At 32.6% G+C, this 27,835-nt stretch overlaps 1 protein-coding gene across 1 annotated transcript; it reads left to right on the forward strand.

The window, feature by feature from the left end:
• Window positions 1-5,762: 5,762 nt before the first annotated feature.
• On the forward strand, window positions 5,763-27,835 carry LOC134712490 (ecto-NOX disulfide-thiol exchanger 2-like). Its single transcript, XM_063574085.1, has 12 exons — window positions 5,763-5,896; window positions 7,569-7,691; window positions 7,953-8,329; window positions 8,828-9,215; window positions 19,248-19,481; window positions 19,684-19,896; window positions 21,114-21,220; window positions 22,325-22,475; window positions 22,975-23,141; window positions 23,528-23,722; window positions 26,132-26,240; window positions 26,862-27,835. Exons 2-12 carry the CDS (start codon window positions 7,580-7,582, stop codon window positions 27,086-27,088), a joined length of 2,280 nt encoding a protein of 759 aa, XP_063430155.1. The 5' UTR covers window positions 5,763-5,896; window positions 7,569-7,579; the 3' UTR covers window positions 27,089-27,835.

The raw sequence follows: 27,835 nt of genomic DNA on the forward strand, positions 1-27,835 counted from the left end.
AAAGATTTTTATCAATCCCAAAAATGTTTTCTGTTTCTACACTGTGAAATGAAGTTTGATTTTGCGATATTACACACATGACATCGTTACAAATCTCAAGTTTTCTTTCAGATCCAATAAGCAAACATTTGGACTTCCTGTTATTAACATCATATTGTTTTCAGCACACCATTCAAATACGTTTTCAAATAAAATTGAGAATGGAAATGGGGAATGTGTAAAAAAGCAACAACCCGACCATGCATGGAACAGAAAACAGCAGAAGGTCACCAACAGGTCTTCAATGTAGCGAGAATAAAACTACCGCACGCGGAGGCGTCCTTCAGCTTGCCCCTAAACAAATATGAATACTAGATCAGTGATAATGAACGCGCGCGCCATACCTCCAAATTGTACACAAGAAACTTAAATTATGAATAATGCAAGACTAAAAAATGCCAGAGGCTCCTGAATTAGGACAGGCGCAAAAATGCGACGGGGTTAAACATGTTTATGAGATTTCAACCCTCCCCTCTCAAAGTCTTTATTTACACAAGAGTTTAAGTTTAGTTTGGATGATATATGAAAACTTGTGTCATCAGCATATCATTCAGACTCTGTGTGTTTTAATGTAAACGGGAGATCATTTATATACATTATGAATAATAAAGGTCCTAATATGAAACCTTATGGGACCCCGAATGTTACATTATTGTATCTTTATTCAATTGTTTCAATTTTCAACTTTTTGCAATCTATTTCAGAGGTTAGACGGAATCCACTTAACAGAGTGATTTATATAAATTAATTTTCAATAATATTATGGTTTATTTGTCAATCATGGACGCCCTGAGAGGGCAGTATAATTTAAAATGTTGAGGCATACATTCAACTGTCTATGGCTATCAATTCATTATTCTAATGCAATCTTTATGTAACAACATTTTTTATTGGCTAGAAGTTGCCGTCAAATCCACAGTTGACCAGGCGTAACTAAGGAGAGACCCACCATTTTGAATTGATGAATCAACAAATGTTCGATTACTTCTATATAATCGAAAATAAAACAACCCCTACCTCGAAATCGCCGTTTCAATGTAATTTTATCCGAATTTGAAGCGTACAGGTAACGTTAGAACCTCCAGTTTGTAAGTTTTCATTTGTATGACGTCACGTTTAGCCATGACGTCTTTGTGCCAAAATCTTTCATAAAGTTTCGCGGATTTTTTTTTTATTTGATAAATTTAGACATTTTTTCAAGTTTTATCGTATTTTTTCTTTTTGTAATGCATTAGAATCGGAATAACAATACTGTAGTTGAAGAGTTGCCACCGTCAATTTTGATTTGACGGTCGCAAATCTCCGTTTTACTGTCTCCGCTACGCGTCGCCAGTAAAACTGCATTTGCGACCGTCAAATCTACAATTGACGGTGGCAACTCTTCAACTACAGTACTGTTATTCCTTAAGTGCCATACAATTCAAATTTGGCTTATGAATGATTCACTGGGTCACGACTCAGTAAACTGGCATCATTTACTTTTAATTCCCCCGCCGTAGCAGAGGGGGGCATTAAGTTTTACCCATTTTTTATCTGTCCGTCCGTCCGTCCGTCTCCGTTCGTTCTCTTACTTTAGTTTGATTTAACCAAATGTTATGAAACTTAAACACAATGCCCAATACCACAAAATATAGATCAAGTTAGGATTTGGGTGGCATCATTATTGAGGGCCCCTCATTATTACCGTTCTCTGGTTATGTTCCTTTACAACTGAAAAAAATTAACGAACCTTACGTTTCAGTTCTCTAACATAATTAAGGGTGTCTCAATTAAATGTTGTGAACTGTAAATATAATGCTCATTATCAGAAATCTAAGTTAAAAATTCAAATTTTGGTAGCATACGTACATCACTTTTATAGTTACTAAGTTATGCCCCTTTATAATGTTATATGCTGGCGGGGCATCATCTATGTCCCTATGGACACATTTTTCATTTATTTTGACATAGTATTATCCCTCTCAGTCCATCGATTGATTATTAAATGATTTAATTACATATAGACCTTTTAGAACCCAGTCTAGATTATCACAACCCAGTAGCATAATAAATTATATATAAAGTAATAAAGAATTAAATAAACATATTTTCGGGCTACATTTCTTTAGATTAGGATATGAAATAGTTGTTTTATAAATGTTTATCAATAAGTTTCTGATTGTTTGCATTAATGAGAAAGTGCATCTCTTCTTTCACCTCCTTCTCACAAAGTTTACTAATACGCTCAGGAGCTGGGATCGATGTTTTTGTGTCTCCCTGTTTTAAATTCAAGCTGATGGTCCCCATCATTTCTGAGTTTTATTAATGCCTGTCTCTGTTCAAAGTTTAGCAGATTTAAATAGGGTTCACGATTAACTTGTTTTGAATAAACAAAATGTAAGAAGTTTATTTTTTTGGTTATTAATACTTCTTGTATCATCCCAGTGAGACTACTCAGTATAACGTGGCACATGTGTTATTGTCAGTAGTCTCAGAATGAACTGACCAAGGATTTGTATAGTAATTAAGATCGAAGGTATTACTATACAAATCGTTGAACTGACCAAAAAATCTTGGGACGAATTGGATTTGGATGATGATGGGGGTTTTAAACGACCGGCTTGAATGGCTATACATTTCTCGCATCATCGGTTGGAGTGGAACGAATCATCCACATTATTAAGAAAGCTACATGTTTTACAAAAATTGCTAAAGCAACCCTTTTAGATTTGATTTTAATGAATCATGACTGTGATTTTAAAAAGATATGTAATTTTGGCACTGGAATTAGTGATGTGCACAACTTTATATCTGTGCAGTTAAATTGTGATTTACCTAAAATTTTACCAAAAAAGAAGATATTATCTGTGCAGTTAAATTGTGATTTACCTAAAATTTTACCAAAAAAGAAGATATGCAGAAGCTTTAAGAATTTTGATGCTTCAAATTTTTTAAATGATTTAGAAAATCAGCATTTTGATATATCTGAATTTGATAATGTAAATACAGCATATGATAATTTTAGCAAAAGTTTCATTGAGGTAGCTGACAAACACGCACCTTTTAAGGAAAGGAAAATGTTTCCTAATCAGGTACCATATATGAATGCAGAGCTTAAAAGTGCCATTTATAAGAAAAAAATGTTGTATAATAAATTTCAAAAATTCAGTGGTAGTAAGAACTGGGAGACATATAGGCGGCAACGCAACTATGTAACAAAACTAAAAAATAAATCCATTAACCAATATTTTGTAGAGAGGTGTGCTGGAGGCCCGAAGTCGAAAAATTTCTGGCCAACAGTGAAACCTTTTCTTACAAATAAGGGAAATGTACACCAAAAGGAAACTGTCCTCTCTGAAAATAATGTTTTAATTACAAAACAGGAGGAGGTGTGTGAGGTATTTAATGATTATTTTGTAAATGTTGCAAAGAATATAGGAAGCAGTCAAATAAAGGTTAATGATGATCACCCGAGTATTTTGACCATTAAAGATAATATTCCTGATCTTGATCAAAACAATTTTACCTTTTCCCCTATTGATCAAGACTTTGTTGAGAAACGTATACGTAAAATTAATGTTAAAAAAGCCACTGGTATATATAGATGGCATCTCACCTAAATAACTGCATTTTGCTAAACCTGCTATTGTGCGGGAATTTCTTGCTATATTGAAGACCTGTTGGTGACCTTCTGCTGTTGTTTTTTATTTGGTCGGGTTGTTGTCTCTTTGACACATTCCCCATTTCCATTCTCAATTTTATTGTAAAACCCCTTACTGATATTGTTAATTTGTCATTATCATCATCGACCTTCCCTGACCGTCTTAAGGAAGCTCAAGTTGCACCTATTCACAAAAAGAATAGTGTTTTAGAAAAAGGAAATATTATAGACCGGTAAGTGTATTACCGGCTATTTCTAAAATTTTTGAAAATGCCATAGAAGTACAATTAGTACAGTACTTTGATAAAATCTTCAGTCCTTTTTTTGCAGCTTTTAGATCTGGTTTTGGATGTCAGTCAACTTTATTAAGAGTGATTGAAGATTGGAAATTAGCCTTAGATCAAAATAAATACCTTGCAGCTATCCTTATGGACTTGTCCAAAGCATTTGACTGTCTCCCCCATGACTTACTGCTACTGAAACTAAAAGCTTATGGTCTATCCAAATCCGCACTTGATATGTTATATAGTTATTTAACAAAAAGAAAACAATGTGTGAAAGTAAAGCAAAATTTAAGTGGTATGCTTGACATATTTAAAGGGGTACCACAAGGTTCTATCCTTGGACCCATCCTATTTAATATTTTTATTAACGATTTGTTCTTTTTTGTAAAAAAATGTTCTTTATATTACTATGCTGATGACAATACTTTGTCAAAGCCTGGAAATTCCTTAATTTTTCTTCCAATAAAGTGCAGGCCAACCCAGAGAAATTTCAAGCTATCTCTCTTGGCAAAAAAACAGATTGTGTTTGACTTGAATGGTATTTCTATATCATGTGAGGATGAGGTGAAACTTCTTGGAGTTACGATTGATTTTAAATTAAACTTTAATTTACACATTTCAAATATTTGTAAAAAGGCTGCAAGGCAATTAAATGTTTTGAAAAGAATCGGGAAACATCTAAACAAACTGAGTAAGCTTACAATTTACTTCTCTTTTATTATGTCTAATTTTAGTTACTACCCTTTGACTTGGCATTTCTGTGGGGAACAAAATACCAGAAAAATAGAAAAAATACAAGAGCGAGCGCTTCGATTTATTTATGAAGACCATCTGAGCTCATACGAAACACTCCTACAGATTTCGAACCTTCCATCATTAAAAACTCGTAGAATGCGCTCAATTGCCTTGGAGACCTTTAAAATAATTAATAAAAAATGTCCTTTATTTATTCAAGATTTAGTTGTAATAAAAAACAATTCATATAATTTCAGGTATGTAAACACTGCTGATGTACCTAGACCTAGAACCTCCAGTTATGGTAAAAGATCTTTTAGATTTGAGGCAGCACAAGTATGGAACTCACTTCCTAATGAGGCTAGACTCATGACTTCTTTTGACCAGTTTAGGAATTACATAAATTCCTGGTGTGGGGGTCAAAAATGCTTCTGCAGTTCATGTCGTTTCCACCCAGTGCTGTCTCAAAGCTGAGATTTCTTTCTTTCTTTTTATAATGGCCTTTTGCTCTGCTTCTTATGCATTTTTATAATATATATCTGCCATTAAATGCTAGTGCTTATTTTTATTTATTTATTTACTTTCATTATATTGCATGTTTTATTTAGTAGTATTTGCATGATGCTGCATGATTTTTTATGTGATAGTCGGTTAAAGAGCTCACCAGAGCTCATGTTTTCTCTGTTATAATGTATATGTATATATATGCCGACTCTAAATAAAATTTACTTACTTACTTACTTACTATCCACATACCTTATAGACCAGGGTCTGGATGTGGCTATGTTATTCTGTAAACGTGACGTAATTTTCTTCCCTTTTTTCTCTAATCATTAAAAAAAATTAACCCCTTTTTCTCAAGTGCTTTTCTCTATAAAAATATATAATCTTCAAAAAATTAACCCTTTTTTCTCTAATCTTCACTTTTTAAGGACATTATTCTTTAATCATTTAACCCCATCCAAACCCTCATAGACAGTCCGAGTTGACTTATTATATAGACGGTCCGAATTGGCCTTATTTGACGGTCCGAGTTTGCTCGCACCCATCCATTCAAACACAAAATCGAATCAGATTTATGCTTTATTTACTGCCTCATTTTGGAGTAAAACACGCTCGGGTGGAGAAAAAGCCTGAAATTTAAATACAAATTGTGTCTGAAATTTTAGTGCAATACAGTAACAGAACTTAACTCTAGGTATACATTCCCGACACTAAACACCGGTTATGTTAATCGTCTCTGATTACCTCTGTATAAATTATTCTCACTGCGATCCACTGCCACTGGTCATGAGGAGAAATACCACAAAATTATATAGCTTAAATGATAATAAATCTTCAAATTCCTTAATAAGGCTACTACTTCTACTGACCCCTCATCTTTGTTTGTTTTTAATGCAATTTCTCATCGTTTTAAAACATAGTAAGATTTTTTATTTTGACATCCAGAGGCTGTTTTTGGTGAAATTTAAAGAAAAAGTTGATAGGTGCTGCTTTGTTGCTTCTGGAGTGGATGAACTTGTCTACAGACAATGAGACATACACCTTATTGTTATTTGGAAATCAGTCCCAGTTGATCCCGCTGGAACATGTTGAACTATTGATGTCCTATAGGAATCACTTTTCCATGATTGTGGCGCAAGATATTTTGTATCATGCGGCCAAAATTTTACTTTATCATACCTGTCGACTGACCTGTATTCTGCGGATGTGACAATTCTGAAGGATCACCTGGGACACCCGCCGGGTCATTGAATTACCCGGGAATTCCGAAAATGTCCCGATTTCACCCGTATTTCTTAGCCTTGAGATTGATTTCATAAGTAACATTCCTTTGAAATACTGGAATGCAATCTGAATAAGAATAAAAGTGATTTCACCTTTTTTTAATTGCAATTTTTAAAACAATAAAATCGGCAAAGGGTTTGCAAATAGGTTTCAATAAATGTGGATTTACGTGGGAAGTATATTGTAACAGCCATTATTATGTACACCACAGAGTCTGCGCTAAGTATAGATATATCGACAATTTTATCACAGTGTTGTTTACAAAGCGAAAGAAGCACGTCTTATTAGAATAGCACATGTATATATAACCAGGATCCAAATGTTACAGATCTAAATTAGATAATGTATGATGCAATGAGATAAATCTTACATGCTTCAGGTTTAAAACTGGATACAGGTAGTTGACATTCATCACAAATCACAAAGACAGTACACAAGACGAGACATGGTCTGTTCATCTTTCCAAAAATCTATTTAAATGTTGGTATTATAATAAACGTTCAGCTATAAATTTTTAAAAACAATGTAAAGTGTTCAGCATCATGGGGACATAAATCAGGATCCATCAGGAAGGGTCGGTCAACTTTAAGGTAATAATGTCCCAAATCTATGAAACTCCAAAAAATACGGACACACAAAAACACATCAGCTTCAATTTCTACATTTTAATCGGATAAAGAATGACGTCACAAACATAAATACAAGATACTGACAAAAGAGGGACAACTTTCTTTTACACACAGAAACAAACTCTGACCATACATACTGATATAACAATTGGGCCGTTTCTGTTGAATTTTGTATTAACAACGATGTACAATCACTTATCTATTCTGTCATGCTTCCAATTTTCTCTTCTTGGGAGCTTTTATTTGTCAGAGTCCTTTACTCCAGTGAAGTTCATGTCAAAGGTACACACTGCTAACTAGGCAATGTACATGTATGAGGATTAAATAATGAAATCCACTTAAGATTCAATGTTTTTTTCAGCAACAAAAAAAATCTTTATAAATAATTGACCAACTACATAGGACAATAACAATGTCTATTATTGAATTTAATTAATTCTTTTTCAATTTTAGAAACTCAAACTATGATAGGGCCACAGAAACCTGGAAGAAATAGAGGAGGATTTGACCCAAACAGTAATAATGCTCCTCTCCAGTTTGATGGAAGCAAAGGAAAACCTCCTATGCCATTAGAAGGTAAAGAAAGTACAATTCTTACTATTGCATATGTAAAGGGAAATATTACTAATTAAAACAAAAATTACTGTATGAAAAGTTCAGAAATTAATGTGCTATTTAAATCTAAATTGAGATATAATTTCATTTGTTATGGTAGAAATAGATTTATAAATCTATCATTCAATTAAATGAGATACTGCACTAATTTTGCTTTAATGTTGTTTCTAAGGAAAATAACACTGATATAAATCTAATCAATCCTTTTTTTGTGATTTTCAGGAAACAGCGGTGGCATGCCAAATCAAGGTGGAATGAATATGATGGACAGAAACCAAGGACCAATGGGAGGCATGAATATGATGGGTGGGAATCAAGGGCCACCAGGTGGAATGAATATGATGGGTGGCAACCAGGGACCACCAGGTGGCATGAACATGATGGGTGGCAACCAGGGACCACCAGGTGGAATGAATATGATGGGTGGCAACCAGGGACCACAAGGTGGCATGAACATGATGGGTGGCAACCAGGGTCCACCAGGTGGCATGAATATGATGGGTGGAATGGGTTTTGGTAATCAAATGGGATATGGTGGTGGTGGGATGATGCAAGGACAAATGATGGGTGATGCTAATATGCAGATGATGTATAATCAGGTATTTAAAGTCTTAATATAAATCAATGTTACATTTAGAAATGAGAAACAGGTGTTTCCTGTTACATGCACCCCACATTACCAGAACTGCAAATTTGTTTGCAATGCCATGTCACAAAAACATTAAAGTCATATGAAACGAGTGAGTGGTGAAAAATAATGTTAATCCAATTATTGAACCAATGCATGTATATATCATAAACTTATTCCTCTGTGCACGATTTTATCATTTTTTACGTAAATATATGGTAAAATCATCATTTTTTTTTCTCTCTGTCTGTTATGATTTAACAAACACAGACAATTTTGGAACATGCTAAAGGAAGAGCTTTTTCCTAATCACACTAAAAAGGACCAATTTTTTTTTAGGGTCAAAGCTCTAAATTAGGGTCAGATGTGTGACTGAAACACACCTATTTTTTTTGTCCCAATGAGAAACTGACAGCAATATTGTATTCTGCTCACTTAAAAATCTATGCCACCTTGTTTTGTTTTACAGTACAGTGGATATGGACCAATGGGACAAAATGGACCAGGAACAGATGGATCCCAAGGAATGGGTTCAGGGTCCTTCACTACAAACTCCACCATTCCTGGACTAGACCTGGCAATGCTTGCACAATTTATGCCAAAAGAAATCTTGAGATTAAAGAGCAGTGTCTGTTATCCTCCTCCAATGAATGCACCACCACCTTCAGTACGGGAAAGACCTCCAGGATGCAGAACCATATTTGTTGGGGGCATTCCAGAAAATAGTACAGAAGACATGTTGGCTGAAGTATTTGAAAACTTTGGTATTATTTGTAGCATCAGAAAAGGAAAGAAAAACTTTGCTCACATCCGATTTGAGCACGATGAGAGTGCAGACAGAGCTTTGTTTATGTCAGGTATGTATTTATCAAAGATTTCACACTTGTTTAGTTATGGTATCAAAATGGATGTCAAAATAAATCAAACCATATATTACTTTTAACTTGAACTTGGAAAAATGTTACGAAAGTTTGAAAAAATCCTTGTTAAAATCCTTGGCTAGATGAATGTTGTGTTTGAAATATCTTTTTTTCAAGTCAGGGTCTTTGCCTTGCATTTAGTCCTTTGGATTTTGAGTGCATCAAATATGCTATACAGTACCATCCAAAAATATCGATTCGATATCTTTTTTGTCCGATTTCCGTGTTTCTCGGAATCACACCGCGTACCGCGGATTTCACTCCTAAAATCCTCCAAAGATTCTCTCCCAACAACGCGTGGCTGTTAATTGGTTTATTGCCCATCGGATGTACTTAAAATTAACGACGCGTGACAACATAATTGGATTACCCAGATAATTTACCTTTGAACATTTAATCGATCTTGGTTGCACAGGTGTGCTTTAAAATCACGGTATTATAAATTGAGCAAATGTTTTCCTTTCTTTGACAGATAAAGATGTGACAATATCATTTAGAATAATATCTTATATGTTTTTGTCTTGTGCCATTATCTTTAAAATAAAACATTCATACGAAAAAGTATGAAGAAAATACTTGTTATTTTGTGTTTCTATTACAGTCCAATCAGGTCATACATTGTGTTTTTTCAACAAGGACGATTTTGCCACAATTAGTATCTTTTGTAACTTATTCAATAAGCAATATTGGCGCATTAACTGTTCATTATTTAAAAATCAACTGGCTAATAAAATCATGTTGTTTTTACGCTCGGATCATCAAGTAAACTTAGTTTACTGAGCAATGTGAAATATTATGTTTCACCACCTCGGTACATTTATACAGACTTGAATAATTCAAATTACGAACAGAAACTGTAAAATGACAACTCTGTTGAACAAAGGAAATAATTTCAAGTGATATTGATAGCACTCGTCAATTTCGTATTTTACGGAACGGTTTTCAAATTTACGAAAGTATTTAAATCAATTTCGTCATTTTAATTTGGAAAGTGTAAAAATATTTTCACATTAAAGTACTATAAATCTACCGGTCTCCATATGTTTGACAAGTTTATGACGCTCAATCATTTTACGTTTACATAAGATGTTAAAAGTTGTGATGATAAGTAATCCGCGTATGCTATCCGATAGGTCACTAATCCTTTAATTATTAATAAAATTTATTAAACCTCATAATTGCCTATCATAATTATTATTCCAGTTAAAGCAGTCATCATTTTATTTTTCAAACCCCCGCCTAAAATTGGCAGTTCTTTATCGTATTATTGTCATTTGAAAACAATTTAAAATCACCCCCGACAATTTCCATCATAATTTCAATTAATACATCATCAACCGTGAATTTATATTATTAACCATGGACGTATAACTAATATTCAGGTCTACTTTCTTTTTTGAAAGATAAACATTAAGATTCATATAGTTAAAGATTTGTTCTCGTTTATTCGGATAAGAATTATATTATAGATTCCTATTAATCAATTGTAAAAGAACCTTCTGGAGCCTCAATACGATTGCACAAAAATGTCGTTCTGCAACTTTAGAAACCTTGAATGGAATTTTCCCACGGTCGTCTAGAAAGGTCACCTGAGTTTACTGGTACGCGATATTATTTCCCGCCCTTTAAAAACTCGTGCCGAGGATAAAATTGATGTTAACTATTTATAGCATTTAACATTGTTAAGTAAGTCAAGTTCCTCGGGTCAAGTTCAAGTTCAACCCAAACTGTTGACAACTGAGATGTGTATCGTGGAATTGTCTTCGCACGGCAAATAATTGTTTTTAAAATCTTTTATATGATCACTGTTTAAACTACACAAATTTACATTCATTGTGAGAAAATAAATATTTTACAACAACGAATTATTGCAGCTGTAGAAGTATTCCTGATGTAACCGAAATGACTTATTATCATACAGAACTGCCAACAAATCGTAAAACGAAAATGCCGTAATTATTAAGCATAACGAATGGTAAATACTATTTCCCTTTTTAGTTGAACATACAAAACTTTCAGACACGTTATTTTTATGAACTGCTCTCATTAATTTAGCGAAAAGTTTCCGGTTATTTTTACACAATTTAAGCATCTTCTTTTCGTAAATAAAATATCAATTTACTTGTGAAGACATCAAGGTCAAAATTAAGTAGTTTTAATTTTTTTTTATAAAACTTAAATGCAATTGAAAGAATTGACAACAACCTTTTGCTTTTAAATCATTTATTCATTCCAGCAATTAGATAATCGTAAAAAGAAAATGCCGTAGACTTACACAATTATTACGGGGCTATTATTATGCCTAATGAATAGTGAATAAATTTACCTTTTTACTTGCATATATAGAAAACTTTTAGACACAATTTTTAAATAAAGACTTTAACTTTGAAGTAGAATATTTGGTTTTTAACATATTCCACTATATTTTATAATCCTTTTTAGCTCACCTGGCCCGAAGGGCCAAGTGAGCTTTTCCCATCACTTTGCGTCCGTCGGCGTCGTTAACTTTTACAAAAATCTTCTTCTCTGAAACTATTGGGCCAAATAAAACAAAACTTGGCCACAACCATCACTTGGGTATCTAGTTTAAAAATTGTGTCCGGTGACCCGGTCAACCATCCAAGATGGCCACCATGGCTAAAAATAGAACATAGGGGTCAAATGCAGTTTTTGGCTTATAACTCAAAAACCAAAGCATTTAGAGCAAATCTGACATGGGGTTAAATTGTTTATCAGGTCAAGATCTATTTGCTCTGAAAATTTCAGATGGATAGAACAACCCATTGTTGGGTTGCTGCCCCTGAATTGGTAATTTTAAGGAAATTTTGCTGTTTTTGGTTATTATCTTGAATAATATTATAGATAGAGATAAACTGTAAACAGCAATAATGTTCAGCAAAATAAGATTTACAAATAAGTCAACAGGACCGAAATGGTCAGATGACTCTTTTAGGAGTTATTGCCCTTTATAGTCAATTTTTAACCATTTTTCGTAAATCTTAGTAATCTTTTACAAAAATCTTCTCCTCTGAAACTACTGGGCCAAATTTAACAAAACTTGGCCACAATCATCATTGGGGTATCTTGTTTAAAAATTGTGTCCGGTGACCTGGTCAACCTTCCAAGATGGCCGCCATGGCTAAAAATGGAACATAGGGGTAAAATGCAGTTTTTGGCTTATAACTCAAAAACCAAAGCATTTAGAGCAAATCTGACAATGTTTTAAATTGTTTATCTAGTCAAGATCTATCTGCCCTGAAAATTTCAAATGAATCAAACAACCCGTTGTTGGGTTGCTGCCCCTGAATTGGTAATTTTAAGGAAATTTTGCTGTTTTTGGTTATTATCTTGAATAATTAATATTATAGATAGAGATAAACTGTAAACAGCAATAATGTTCAGCAAAATAAGATTTACAAATAAGTCAACAGGACCTAAATGGTCAGTTGACCCCTTTAGGAGTAATTGCCCTTTATAGTCAATTTTTAACCATTTTTCGTAAATCTAAGTTATCTTTTACAAAAATCTTCTACTCTGAAAATACTGGCCAAATTAAACAAAACTTGGCCACAATCATCATTGGGTTATCTAGTTTAAAAAATGTGTACGGTGACCTGGTCAACCAACCAGATGGCTGCCATGGCTAAAAATAGATCATTGGGATAAAATGCTGTTTTTGGCTTATAACTCAAAAATAAAAGCATTTAGAACAAATCTGGTAGGGAGATTAATTGTTAATCAGGTCAAGATCTATCTGCCCTGTAAATTTCAGATGAATCGAACAACCTGTTGTTGGGTTGCTGCCTCTGAATTGGTAATTTTAAGGAAATTTTGCTGTTTTGGGTTATTATCTTGTTAGCTCACCTAACCTGAAAGGTCAAGTGAGCTTTTCTCATCACTTGGCGTCCGTCGTCCGTTGTCCTGCGTCCGTCGTCCGTCGTCCGTAAACTTTTACAAAAATCTTCTCCTCTGAAACTACTGACCAAACTTGGCCACAATCATCCTTTGGGTATCTAGTTTAAAAAATGTGTCCGGTTACCTGGTCATCTAACCAAGATGGCCGCCATGGCTAAAAATAGAACATAGGGGTAAAATACAGTTTTTGGCTTAGAACTCAAAAACCAAAGCATTTAGAGCAGTTTGTCAAAGGGTAAAATTGTTGTTCAGGTTAAGATCTATCTGCCCTGAAATTTTCAGATGAATAGGACATTGTTGTTGGGTTGCTGCCCTGAATTGGTTATTTTAAGGAAATTTTGCAATTTTTGGTTATTATCTTGAATACTATTATAGATAGAGATAAACTGTAAACAGCAATAATGTTCAGCAAAGAAAGACCTACAAATAAGTCAACATGACCGAAATTGTCAGTCAACCACTTAAGGAGTTATTGCCCTTTATAGTCAATTTTTAACCACTTTTCGTCATTTTTTGTAACTTGTACAAAAATCTTTTCCTCTGAAACTACTGGGCCAAATTAAACTAAACTTGGTTACAATCATCCTTGGGGTATCTTGTTTAAAAAATGTGTCCGATGACCCCGCCTACCAAACAAAATGGCCGACATGGCTAAAATTAGAACATGGTGGTAAAATGCAGTTTTTTATTTATATATTTGAAACTAAGACATTTAGGGTAAATCTTACAAGATGTTAATGTCCATCAGAAAAAGATCTATTGCCTCACAAATTTTCAGATGAATCTGACAACTCGTTGTTGGGTTGCTGCCCTAAAATTGGTACTTTTAAGGAAATTTTGCAGTTTTTATACGACCGCAAATTTTGAAAAAATTTTCGTCGTATATTGCTATCACGTTGGCGTCGTCGTCGTCGTCGTCGTCGTCGTCCGAATACTTTTAGTTTTCGCACTCTAACTTTAGTAAAAGTGAATAGAAATCTATGAAATTTTAACACAAGGTTTATGACCATAAAAGGAAGGCTGGTATTGATTTTGGGAGTTTTGGTTCTAACATTTTAGGAATTAGGGGCCAAAAAGGGCCCAAATAAGCATTTTCTTGGTTTTCGCACTCTAACTTTAGTAAAAGTGAATAGAAATCTATGAAATTTTAACACAAGGTTTATGACCATAAAAGGAAGGCTGGTATTGATTTTGGAAGTTTTGGTCCCAACATTTTAGGAATTAGGGGCCAAAAAAGGGCCCAAATAAGCATTATTCTTGGTTTTCGCACAATAACTTTAGTTAAAGTAAATAGAAATCAATGAAATTTAAACACAATGTTTATGACCACCAAAGGAAGGTTGGTATTGATTTTGGGAGTTTCAGTCCTAACAGTTTAGGAATTAGGGGCCAAAAAGGGACCCAAATAAGCATTTTTCTTGGTTTTCGCACCATAGCGTTAGTATAAGTAAATAGAAATCTATGAAATTTAAACACAAGGTTTATGACTATAAAAGGAAGGTTGGTATTGATTTTGGGAGTTTTGGTCCCAACAGTTAAGGAAAAAGGGGCCCAAAGGGTCCAAAATTAAACTTTGTTTGATTTCATCAAAATTGAATAATTGGGGTTCTTTAATATGCTGAATCTAACTGTGTATGTAGATTCTTAATTTTTGGTCCCGTTTTCAAATTGGTCTACATTAAGGTCCAAAGGGTCCAAAATTAAACTTAGTTTGATTTTAACAAAAATTGAAACCTTGGGGTTCTTTGATATGCTGAATCTAAAAATGTACTTAGATTTTTGATTATTGGCCCAGTTTTCAAGTTGGCCCAAATCGAGGTCCAAAATTAAACATTGTTTGATTTCATCAAAAATTGAATAATTGGGGTTCTTTGATATGCCAAATCTTACTGTGTATGTAGATTCTTCATTTTTGGTCCAGTTTTAAAATTGGTCTAAATTAAAGTGCAAAGGGTCCAAAATTAAACTAAGTTTGATTTTAACAAAAATTAAATTCTTGGGCCTCTTTGATATGCTGAATCCAAACATGTACTTAGATTTTTGATTATGGGCCCAGTTTTCAAGTTGGTCCAAATCAGGATCTAAAATTATTATATTAAGTATTGTGTAATAGCAAGTCTTTTCAATTGCACAGTATTGTGCAATGGCAAGAAATATCTAATTTCACAATATTGTGAAATAGCATTTTTTTTTAAATTAAGAGTTATCTTTCTTTGTCCAGTATAGTAAGCAAGAAATATCTGCAAGAATTTTTTTTAATTGGATTATCTTTCTTTGTCCAGAATCAACTTAAATCTTTGTTATATACAATATACAATGTATATTCACTTTTTACTACCAACTGATAAATTTAAATAATCTTTACCATTCAGTGATAACAAGCAGTTTTTTTACATCTTAATATTTTATGATGTATTTAAATGAGTAGTAATTGTTGCAAACTCCATTAGAATATTTTAATTGAAATTAGTTTTGGAATAAGGGAAAGGGGGATGTGATTAAAAAATTGGGTTCAATTTTTCTCATTTGAATTTTCATAAATAAAAAGAAAATTTCTTCAAACATTTTTTTGAGAGGATTAATATTAAACAGCATAGTGAATTGCTCTAAGAGAAAACAAAAAATTTAAGTTCATTAGAATACATTCATTCTGTGTCAGAAACCTATGCTGTGTCAACTATTTAATCACAATCCAAATTTAGAGCGGAATCCAGCTTGAATGTTGTGTCCATACTTGCCCCAACCGTTCAGGGTTCAACCTCTGCGGTCGTATAAAGCTACGCCCTGCGGAGCATCTGGTTTGTTATTATCTTGAATACTATTATAAATAGAGATAAACTGTAAACAGCAATAATGTTCAGCAAAATAAGATCTACAAATAAGTCAGCATGATCAAAATTGTTAGAGGACCCCTTAAGGAGTTATTGCCCTTTATAGTCAATATTAAACAACTTTTCGTCATTTTTGTATTTTGTACAAAAATTTCTTTTATAAAACTATGGGCCATTTTTAACCAAATTTGGCCACAATCATAACTAGGGTATCTATTAAAAAAGTGTCTAATGACCCAACCTACCAACCAAGATGACCGACATCAGTAAATACAGTAACAGGTGAGCGACACAGGCTCTTGAGAGCCTCTAGTTTAATATTATAGATAGAGATAAACTGTAAACAGCAATAATGATCAGCAAAATAAGATCTACAAATAAGTCAACAGGACTGAAATGGTCAGTTGACCCCTTTAGGAGTTATTGCCCTTTATAGTCAATTTTTAACCATTTTTTGTAAATCTTAGTAATCTTTCACAAAAATCTTCTCCTCTAAAACTTCTGGGCCAAATTAAACAAAACTTGGCCACAATCATCATTGGGGTATCTAGTCCAAAATTGTGTCCGGTGACCTGGTCAACCAACCAAGATGGCGGCCATGGCTAAAAATAGAACATAGAGGTAAATTGCAGTTTTTGGCTTATAACTCAAAAACCAAAGCATTTAGAGCAAATCTGACAAAGTTAAATTGTTTATCAGGTCAAGATCTATCTGCCCTGTAAATTTCAGATGAATCTAACAACCTGTTGTTAGGTTGCTGCCTCTGAATTGGTAATTTTAAGTAAATTTTGCTGTTTTGGGGTATTATCTTGTTTAATATTATAGATAGAGATAAACAGTAAACAGCAATAATGTTCAGCAAAGTAAGATCTACAAATAAGTCAAACGACCGATATGGTCAGTTGACCCCTTTAGGAGTTTTTGCCCTTTTATATAGTCAATTTATTACATTTTTCATAAATTTTTGTAGACTTTTAGAAAATATTTTCCACTGTAATAACTGGGCCAAGTTCATAATTGTAACAACAAGAATGTTCAGTAAAGTAAGATCTACAAACACATCACCAAAATCAAAACATAATTTTGTTATGAATTTATCTGTGTCCATTGTTTAATATGCACATAAACCAAGGTGAGCGACACAGGCTCTTGAGAGCCTCTAGTTTTTTAGCTCACCTGACCTGAAAGGTCAAGTGAGCTTTTCTCATCACTTGGCGTCCGTCGTCCGTCGTCCGTCGTCTGTCGTCCGTCGTTCGTCGTCCGTAAACTTTTACAAAAATCTTCTCCTCTGAAACTACTTGGCCAAATTTAACCAAACTTGGCCACAATCATCCTTGGGGTATCTAGTTTAAAAAATGTGTCCGGTGACCTGGCCATCCAACCAAGATGGCCGCCATGGCTAAAAATAGAACATAGGGGTAAAATGTATATTTTGGCTTATATCTTTGAAACCAAAACATTTAGAGCAAATCTGACACGGGGTAAAATTGTTGATCAGGTCAAGATCTATCTGCCCTGAAATTTTCAGACGAATCGGACAACCTGTTGTTGGGTTGCTGCCCCTGAATTGGTTATTTTAAGGAAATTTTGCAGTTTTTGGTTATTATCTTGAATACTATTATAGATAGAGATAAACTGTAAACAGCAATAATGTTCAGCAAAGTATGACCTACAAATAAGTCAACATGACCAAAATTGTCAGTCAACCCCTTAAGGAGTTATTGCCCTTTATAGTCAATTTTTAACAACTTTTCGTTATATTTTGTAACATGTACAAAAATCTTCTTCTCTGAAACTACAAGGCTAAATTTAACCAAACTTGGCCACAATTATCATTGTGGTATATAGTTTAAAAAATGTGTCTGATGACACTGCCTTCCAAACAAAATGGCCGACATGACTAAAATTAGAACATAGTTGTAAAATGCAGTTTTTGATTTATATCTTTGAAACTAAGACGTTAAAGGCAAATCTTTTAAGATTTAGATGTACATCAGAATAAGATCTATCCCCTCACAAATTTTCAGATGAATCCAACAACTCGTTATTGGGTTGCTGCCCTAAAATTGGTAATTTTAAGGAAATTTTGCAGTTTTTGGTTATTTATCTTGAATACTTTTATAGCTAGAGATAAACTGTCAACAGCAATATAATGTTCAGCAAAGTAAGATCTACAAATAAGTCAACATGATCAAATTGTTAGAGGACCCCTTAAGGAGTTATTGCCCTTTATCATGTTTATAGTCAATATTGAACAACTTTTCGTCATTTTTATAACTTGTACAAAAATCTTCGTTCCTAAAACAATGGGCCAAATTTAACCAAACTATGCCACAATCATTACTAGGGTATCTATTTTAAAAAAGTGTCTAATGACCCCACCTACCAACCAAGATGACCGACATCAGTAAATACAGTAACAGGTGAGCGACACAGGCTCTTGAGAGCCTCTAGTTATAAGCAAGTACAAAAAGGTAAAGATATTTTTAGATTGGCTAACAAAAAATACGAAAATATTTTGACTTATTATTACCACAAATTAAATTTAATTAGTATAAAAGACATTTAAAATTATACACCTGTTTGACACTTAAAATGATACAGTAGACCGGAAATATAATTCTTTATTACTTCAACCTTTACCTGTCAGGTAATCCAATTACCCTATCAGTCGTATGCCGGTAGAGATCAAAGAAGGATAAGGGCAATTAATTCCTCGGTGTAGAGAGTGAGCTCGCTATCACAATAAACATTTACCTGATTTTGGGAGAGATTACTCCCAAATTCCGCCCAACATTTTGGGAGGATTATCTCAGATTTTCGGAGTGACTCCGACATTTTCCTCGGTGTAGGGTGTGGGAGAGTTGGTCCTCTTGAATGGTACTGTAGGTGAAAAAGTTAATCTGTAGGGAAGAAATTTATAAAAAATCTTGTAAAGAAATGATACAATATATTGACCTTTGGCACAAAAAATAATATAAGAATTCCAAACATGCAAGACTTGTCAGTGAAATAAAGCAACTTGTTTTATTTTAATCTGTCAACTAGGGTCAATTGATAACTTTATATTATGTATTTATTCTATATTGCAGATCTAATACAATTGGCAATTGCTTTCATAATGAATATTGTTCCGTATGCAAATGTCTATAGAAACTGTTTGTTAGATTTATAATTATATCAACCATTATTTGAGTAGCTAGTCTTTTATTAATGTTACCAGGTTACAGAATGAAAATTGAAGACAAAGATGATAAAGATAACACTGGACGTCTCCATGTGGACTATGCCAATGCTCGGGATGATCAGTATGAATTTGAATGTAAAGAGAGAGCTATGGCCAGACAGATGAGGCATATGCAGAGAATGGAGGATGCTAGACTCCGCCCACCCAGCCCACCACCAATTGTCCACTATAATGACCATGAGGCTATGATGCTTATGGACAAACTTAAATGTAATATTTGTTTCATACAGAAGGTTTTATTTTAAAACATAGATATCTAAAGGAAAAACAATTTAATTATTTGAAATTGGAAAAAATATCTTTTTTTCTCCTTATTTTTGTTTCAAACTTAATTACAACTTGTTTAATAATATGTTGAATTGAAATAAAAAGCTTAGTCCCTTGATTAATCAAACTTTTGTTATATTTGTAGCTGAAGAAAACTTTGTGACAGCTGTCCACATATTGAACACTTGGTTAGAGAGGGGAGACTGTAGTAAACGCAACGTTTCACAGTTTTACACGTTGATACAGTGTGCTAACGCTCGAATCCGTAACTTACAGTCAGAAAAACAAACAGGAGAAGAAGAGATTGAAAGAGTTAAAATGAGATATAAACAGTTGTTGGAAACTATTCTACAGCAATGTAAGTACTCAACAGCAAGTTATGTAAGGCAAGGGAGATAACTCTTTGACATGTAAAACAAAAGGCAGTTACACATGCAGTAACAGGATTGGCGATATATTTGTCATTAAAAAAACTTGAAGCAGTGGCTTTCATGATAGATAGTTACCAATTCAGCTAGAATGAGATTGATAAAAGTACAGTTCTAGGGCATTGTTTCTGAATGTATTTAGGTAATTGCTGAGAAAGACGTGAGGGTCTAATGAATTTGTAATAGAAAAAAATAGATAATGGGAGAGCCATGGTGAGTACAAGAGTTTGAAAAAAAACATATAAAACATTTAAGAAAAACAGGATTCACCCGTGAAGCATTATATTGATAACATGAGCACGATTCAGTCGCTGACATTTTCCAATTATTTTCAGTGGAAGGTAACACAACTTTAAAAGGAAGAAATCTTATTTGTTTCTTAAGTATTCACACTGCATTATATTTTATTAGTGAAAACTTTATAAAAAATATAAATTATATTGATATAGATAAGTATTTAATTCATATATAGTTAATGTTCTATCAGTAATCTAGGCAACTTAGTACACTTATCATTGGAAGACTTAAAACGTCACTCTTTCTATAACTGTATTACTGTAAAAAAAAAATCAGTGTGAATATTTAATAGTATGATGCACAGTATTAAAACATTGGAATAGGAGGATTAAACTTGGACTGAATCAGTTGAAATGTCTCTCATCTAGGGACAAATGACAGGTAAAATTTCTGTAAGTAGTCCTTGGTTCACAAATTACAAGGAATACCAATTTCATTTGAAATAAATCTTTCCTGTTTAGTCGCATTTTGGTATTTATTCCTGGATGAGGGATATTTTCTATTGAAGAAGTCATTGATATATACAATGAATGGTAATGTTTGCTCTGTTGGACACAAAAGGATTTTGGAACTGAGAATGGAACGAAGTAATAAGATATTATTCATTGTTCATGTATCAGAAACTTAAATGAAAAACAGATATATTCCAAAATCCTTTGCTTGATGGAAAGCAGGTCGATGGTAAAAAGCCAGGGCTCAAACAAAAATACTGTTCTCGCTTTATGAGGGAATTTTAGAAGGCATTTTCAGTCAAATACTGAATATTCCTAAGTCAGTCCTGGAGCCAGGAGTAAAATAGAAAATTTTAGCAATTGGTATGATATAACATGGTGTATTTTTCTCACTAAAGACGAACTGATTGAAAGAGTCTTTGCTGCAACTCAAAAGCAGAGGAACTGGGACCATTTTACAAAAGCTCAGCGCAAGAATATAGAACTATGGTACAAACAGATAAAGGTAGGTTTGGTTCAGGTAACAAATAGGCAATTTAATAAGTACTAGTAGGGAATGTGGAAAAAAATGACAATTTTATAAGCATAAGAAGGAAAATGGGAAGGCATATGTTCTATAGCCTCTATATAATTTCTTTGTCCATTTACAAATGTCTTTATACTCTTATGTATCAAATTTACTATGTCCCTAAATGTACTATTTTTCTTTCCAATTAATATTTTAGTAGAAGCATATGGATCAGAACATTTAAGGGTCAAATTAAGCAAATATTTCATTCATTATGCAATTTGAATGTAGCACTAACAAGAACTTGCCTAAATTTTTTAAGTCATTGGTTTTCTACTCTCTCTCATCACATTAGTACAAACAAAAGAAGTGTACAAAATATATTGTGAACTTTGAATCCTTTGAAGTTAATTAGAGTTGATGATTTGAGGGGTTTAATAGTTCATATCAATATCAAAAGAAATAGTGTTGCATGTTCAACAAGAAAAGGATCAGGTAGGCAAAACACAGTAAGTATAATTACAATTCTTTTCCTGGAATTATCATATCAGAAACAAAAATATGTAGTAAAGCTTTATGTCTTCACAGAATCAGTGTCGATGAAAATAGACTGCATAATGAACTGTGTGGAATCAAACCTTTTATTTAATGGATACCTTTTTATGCATATTTTAAAAACTCAATTTTGGACCTTTTCTTAAAAAAGGTAATTATTATTTTGGGGATAGTTGCAGGTAAGTACATAATCAATTATTGAAGAATATAAAGATGCGTCAACTTAAATGATGTAAAATTGATTAAACCAAGATGTATAAAAAGTCATAGATTGAATATTGAATAGAAAGAATATCAACTTATTAAAACTGATGATATTCTTTTTGTATATTAGAAAGTACCTTTATGTATGGATGCTAACTTCTGTGTAAGTCGAAAATACATCATTCATGTTTTTTGACACTTTTAAGGGAAGACACAAGTGTCATTTAGATTTGAAGTTTCATTGACCAGGACAGTAAACTATCCTGGATGTATAATTTTTGTTGATATATTCAAATTTTTATCTATTTCTCTTTAATTATTCAATAACACTTATATTTGCAGGAAACAAGACAATCACAAATGGATGAGTTCTTCAGTGATCGTAAGGAAGATGATATGGAGATGTCTGACAATGAAGATGAACCATCCTCTGCTAAGAAAAAGAAGAAAGTCGGTACAACAGTGGATGAAATGGTTGCTAATGCAAATCAAGGTGGGAATACAAATAAGTTTCAAACTTAATCACTCTATTCAACACACAGACATGACAGATTTAATTGTGTACATGTATGACGCACTTTGTAAATATTTAAAAAAAAAGTTAATCCAGTTCATTTGATCCCAATTGTCAAGTAGTTTTCTTGTTTGTTATTTAAATTTAGACCAGTCTTCTATGAGGGTTATTTCAGATTACCTGCATTTGACCTAATAATAATCATTTGAATCAGAAAATGAGTTTTCCCATCCTTTTAGCTGTCCTTGTAGGTATAAGGTAAATATGGATGGTAATTGCACATTGTCAGAGTAGGTACAAATCATGTATCAGTTTTGTTATGTTTAATCTTATTTTTTGCTTAATATGAACTAAAAATATTTCATGAAATTATATTAAAATTTCCCCCCAGTAGAAACAAAAATGATTTAACCATGGAATGATAACAGTAGGTAGGTTGGCCAATAATACTATAACTAATATATATTTTCCTTTACAGAACACATCAACTTTTTGAAAAGTGAGAATGATTCCCTGAAATGTCAGCTTGATGCCTATAAAAATGAGGTGGAGATGATTAAACATGAACAGAAAGCAGTTACAGATACAACTATCAAAGATAATCAGATTAAAATGTTACAACAAGCATTACAAGGAATGCAGCAGGTAATTTTAATTAGATTCTAAGTTGGAGATATATTTATTAAGTTTTGAATGTCTATTAAAAATAGAATAAAAATGCAGTATTATTTTATAGCTGAAAAGGTTTGTATAGCCATACTAAGTATTAAATTGTTATCTTCATTGGCTATGACAATGCCTAGTTATTTAAAGCTATCAGAGGACAGTTAATATAAAAAGCTCAGGCATTGTCATATTTGCCAGTCATGTCTTATTTTTTGATAAAAATGACTAAAACAATATTCAGAAATCAATCCTAAAGAATTACAAAGATCAATCATTTTCTTATTTTTTCAAATACTTATTATGAATACACTCAGTCAGTTACCATTTAGATTTTGTTAGATAATAAAGGAAATGTTATGTTGTAGCAACTCATTCAAGCTAAACAGGAATCTAAGACAATAGAAAAAGAAAATGAAAAACTGAAACTTGTAGTCATAGCCGCAAAGAAAGAAGTCAAAGACTTGAAAAAAAGTAAGAAGGAGGAAAATGGTGAAGAAAAAACTGATGAATCAAAGGAGGATAAAGATGGGACAGAGACCGATACAGAAAAAGAGGAAAAAGTATGCTAAACACACTTTATTTTGATTATTTTACATATAATAAAGTTCAATCAGTATTGAATTAAAAAAAAAAAAAAAGAAAAGGATTTAACAGCATGTGTTCAAGGGGATAAGTGACTACAAGCTATAATGGGGATAAGTGACTTCAAGCTATGAACAGGAAATGTATTATCAAGATTTATTTGTTATTCTTTATTTTTTGTTGCGGTATAAACTTATTGCTATAAAATATGTCTTAATGATCCACTTTGTATTTGTAGTAAAGGTGTTCTTTCTTCATTATTGTAAACAGTTTTTATACGACCGCAAATTTTGAAAAAAATTTCGTCGTATATTGCTATCACGTTGGCGTCGTCGTCGTCGTCGTCCGAATACTTTTAGTTTTCGCACTCTAACTTTAGTAAAAGTGAATAGAAATCTATGAAATTTTAACACAAGGTATATGACCATAAAAGGAAGGTTGGTATTGATTTTGGGAGTTTTGGTCCCAATATTTTAGGAATTAGGGGCCAAAAAGGGCCCAAATAAGCATTTTCTTGGTTTTCGCACTATAACTTTAGTTTAAGTTAATAGAAATCTATGAAATTTTGACACAAGGTTGATGATCACAAAAGAAAGGTTGGGATTGATTCTGGGAGTTTTGGTTTCAACAGTTTAGGAATTAGGGGCCAAAAAAGGGCCCAAATAAGCATTATTCTTGGTTTTCGCACAATAACTTTAGTTTAAGTTTATAGAAATCAATGAAATTTAAACATAATGTTTATGACCACAAAAGGAAGATTGGTATTGATTTTGGGAGTTTAGGTCCCAACAGTTTAGGAATTAGGGGCCAAAAATGGACCCAAATAAGCATTTTTCTTGGTTTTCGCACCATAACGTTAGTATAAGTAAATAGAAATCTATGAAATTTAAACACAAGGTTAATGACCATAAAAGGAAAGTTGGTATTGATTTTGGGAGTTTTGGTCCCAACAGTTTAGGAAAAAGGGGCCCAAAGGGTCCAAAATTAAACTTTTTTTGATTTCATCAAAATTGAATAATTCGGGTTCTTTGATATGCCGAATCTATCTGTGTATGTAGATTCTTAACTTTTGGTCCCGTTTTCAAATTGGTCTACATTAAGGTCCAAAGGGTCCAAAATTAAACTTAGTTTGATTTTAACAAAAATTGAATCCTTGGGGTTCTTTGATATGCTGAATCTAAAAATGAACTTAGATTTTTTATTACGAGCCCAGTTTTCAAGTTGGCCCAAATCGGGGTCCAAAATTAAACTTTTTTGATTTCATCAAAAATTGAAAAAATGGGGTTCTTTGATATGCCAAATCTAACTGTGTATGTAGATTCTTCATTTTTGGTCCCGTTTTCAAATTGGCCTACATTAAGGTCCAAAGAGTCCAAAATTAAACTAAGCTTGATTTTAACAAAAATTAAATTCTTGGGCCTCTTTGATTTGCTGAATCTAAACATGTACTTAGATTTTTGATTATGGGCTAGTTTTCAAGTTAATCCAAATCAGGATCTAAAATTATTATATTAAGTATTGTGGAATAGCAAGTCTTTTCAATTGCACAGTATTGTGCAATGGCAAGAAATACCTAATTTCACAATATTGTGAAATAGCAATTTTTTTTTTAATTAGAGTTATCTTTCTTTGTCCAAAATAGTAAGCAAGAAATATCTTATTGCAAGATTTTTTTTAATTGGAGTTATCTTTCTTTGTCCAGAATCAACTTAAATCTTTATTATATACAATATACAATGTATATTCACTTTTTACTACCAACTGATAAATTTAAATAATCTTTACCATTCAGTGATAACAAGCAGTTTTTTTACATCTTAATATTTTATGATGTATTTAAATGAGTAGTTATTGTTGCAAACTCCATTAGAATATTTTAATTGAGATTAGTTTTGGAATAAGGGAAAGGGGTATGTGATTAAAAAATTGGGTTCAATTTTTCTCATTTGAAATATCATAAATAAAAAGAAAATTTCTTCAAACATTTTTTGAGAGGATTAATATTGAACAGCATAGTGAATTGCTCTAAGAGAAAACAAAAATTTTAAGTTCATTAGAACACATTCATTCTGTGTCAGAAACCTATGCTGTGTCAACTATTTAATCACAATCCAAATTTAGAGCTGAATCCAGCTTGAATGTTGTGTCCATACTTGCCCCAACCGTTCAGGGTTCAACCTCTGCGGTCGTATAAAGCTACGCCCTGCGAAGCATCTGGTTGTTTTATTTTGTAAATCAAAAAACTATTCCATATTACACTCTGTCAAAAATACATCTTCAAAACCAATGTTTAATACCGTTACGGTACTTGTTCTAGTGTGATGGGATGGTGGTTTAAACATCAGATTATGGCTAGATGAGTAACATTGTATCTTTATTTTACCCAGGAAAAAGAGGAAGCTGAGGCAGAGAAAGTGGAGGAGATATCATTAGTATCAGATGGCAGTGTCAGCAGTTCTGGTCTAAATATTACAGAAAAGGAAGCTAAACTTATTGGTATGTCATATTTATGGAATATTGAAAATCAGATTTCGTAAGAAATGATAAACACAGTAAATTGATAAAAGGTTTCATGTAAAACATACATGTCATGTCAGACTTACTTGGGTATTTTGACACAGTGGAATAAACAATAAATAGCAAATTTAAATGATGAAAGAAGAAAGAGAATGGACTTATGACAAACCTTTTTTTTTTTTTTTTTTTATAAAAGAAGAAATTTCAAGTTTGACATCGCAAGAAAATTTAGAGATTTGATATGATTTCCAATTTGAAGACTCTTTACCATAGGACAAGGAATATGCTATAACTTTATAGAGGATTTAAACACCATTTTATGCCACATCTTTAATGAAAAAAACAGTTAAAAAATTGTAAGAGCTCATTTATGCAGCAGATAAATTCTGGAGGTCTGATGTGTTAGATATGGTTACATCTTATGCAGTAATAAGCATATGAGGGCATTTTATAGATGACTATACTGTATGGGTTTTTCTCATTGTTCAAGGCCATACAGTGGCTTATAATTGCTTATATATACTTCTGATGGATAGTTGGCAACCTTTCCACATTTTCTTATTTTCATATATTATTCGAAGTGTATGATATATTTTTCAGGCTTAGTTGCATGTTTTTTACATGTTCATCCCATGGGAGCAAGTGTAGAATACATCTGGTCTTATATAAACCAGTTAGGGATTTCCACCAAGACCAGCCACTTAGAAGATTTATTAGAGAAGTTACCATTCTTGTTTAGGATGCAGACAACAGGTGTTGGCGCTTTGATTGAAAGGAAGTGGCAATTCTCAGGATATAAAGACTTGAATGTTTTTGGATTTTTGTGAAACACCATGATTTTATAAGCTGTAGTTATTTGTATGTGAATAAACTCCTTGTGAAGAATAAAAGAGTGAGAAAAATGGTATGAAAGTGAATGAACAAAGTACATTGTCTTGAAAAGTGTATGGATCAGTCACAATGTATGAACGGTTACAAAATGTACAATTTTTGTTTGTTCTAGAATAACAATTTGATGACTGAAGTACTAGTATGAACTTCCATTTATGACTATACAGATTTTCATATTAACTAACCATATTTAGTGTCCTGTTTGAATGAAAGTGGTTTTGAAATTTGGACATTATTAGCATATAACGGAAGGAAGTTTACATTTGGACATTATTAGCATATAACGGAAGGAAGTTTACATTTGGACATTATTAGCATATAACGGAAGGAAGTTTACACACATGGCATTCCTTTGAGAGGTGTTTATTTGTTCAATAAATACCTGATCATTCTTTAGATGCAGAATGATTTTAAATTCAGAATTTAATCTTAAAATAGATTTCAGAAATAAACTTTTTATTGGATGTTGTTACTGGGAAGTCAGTTGTTTTATGATGTTAGATCTTTATTTTATATTTGTTTTCCTGTAAATTTTCTTAATTAATTTGTTATCATTTTTTGTCCATCTATCATTTTGTCATTGATCAGTTTATCATTTGAATTGTTATCATTAGAAAACCTGTAACACAACAGATTTTTACATTGTTGTCATTTGTATTAGATATTAAATGACATAAACATTT

This window comes from Mytilus trossulus, chromosome 3 (genome assembly GCF_036588685.1).
Source record: "Mytilus trossulus isolate FHL-02 chromosome 3, PNRI_Mtr1.1.1.hap1, whole genome shotgun sequence".
Classification (NCBI taxonomy): Eukaryota; Metazoa; Mollusca; class Bivalvia; order Mytilida; family Mytilidae; genus Mytilus; species Mytilus trossulus.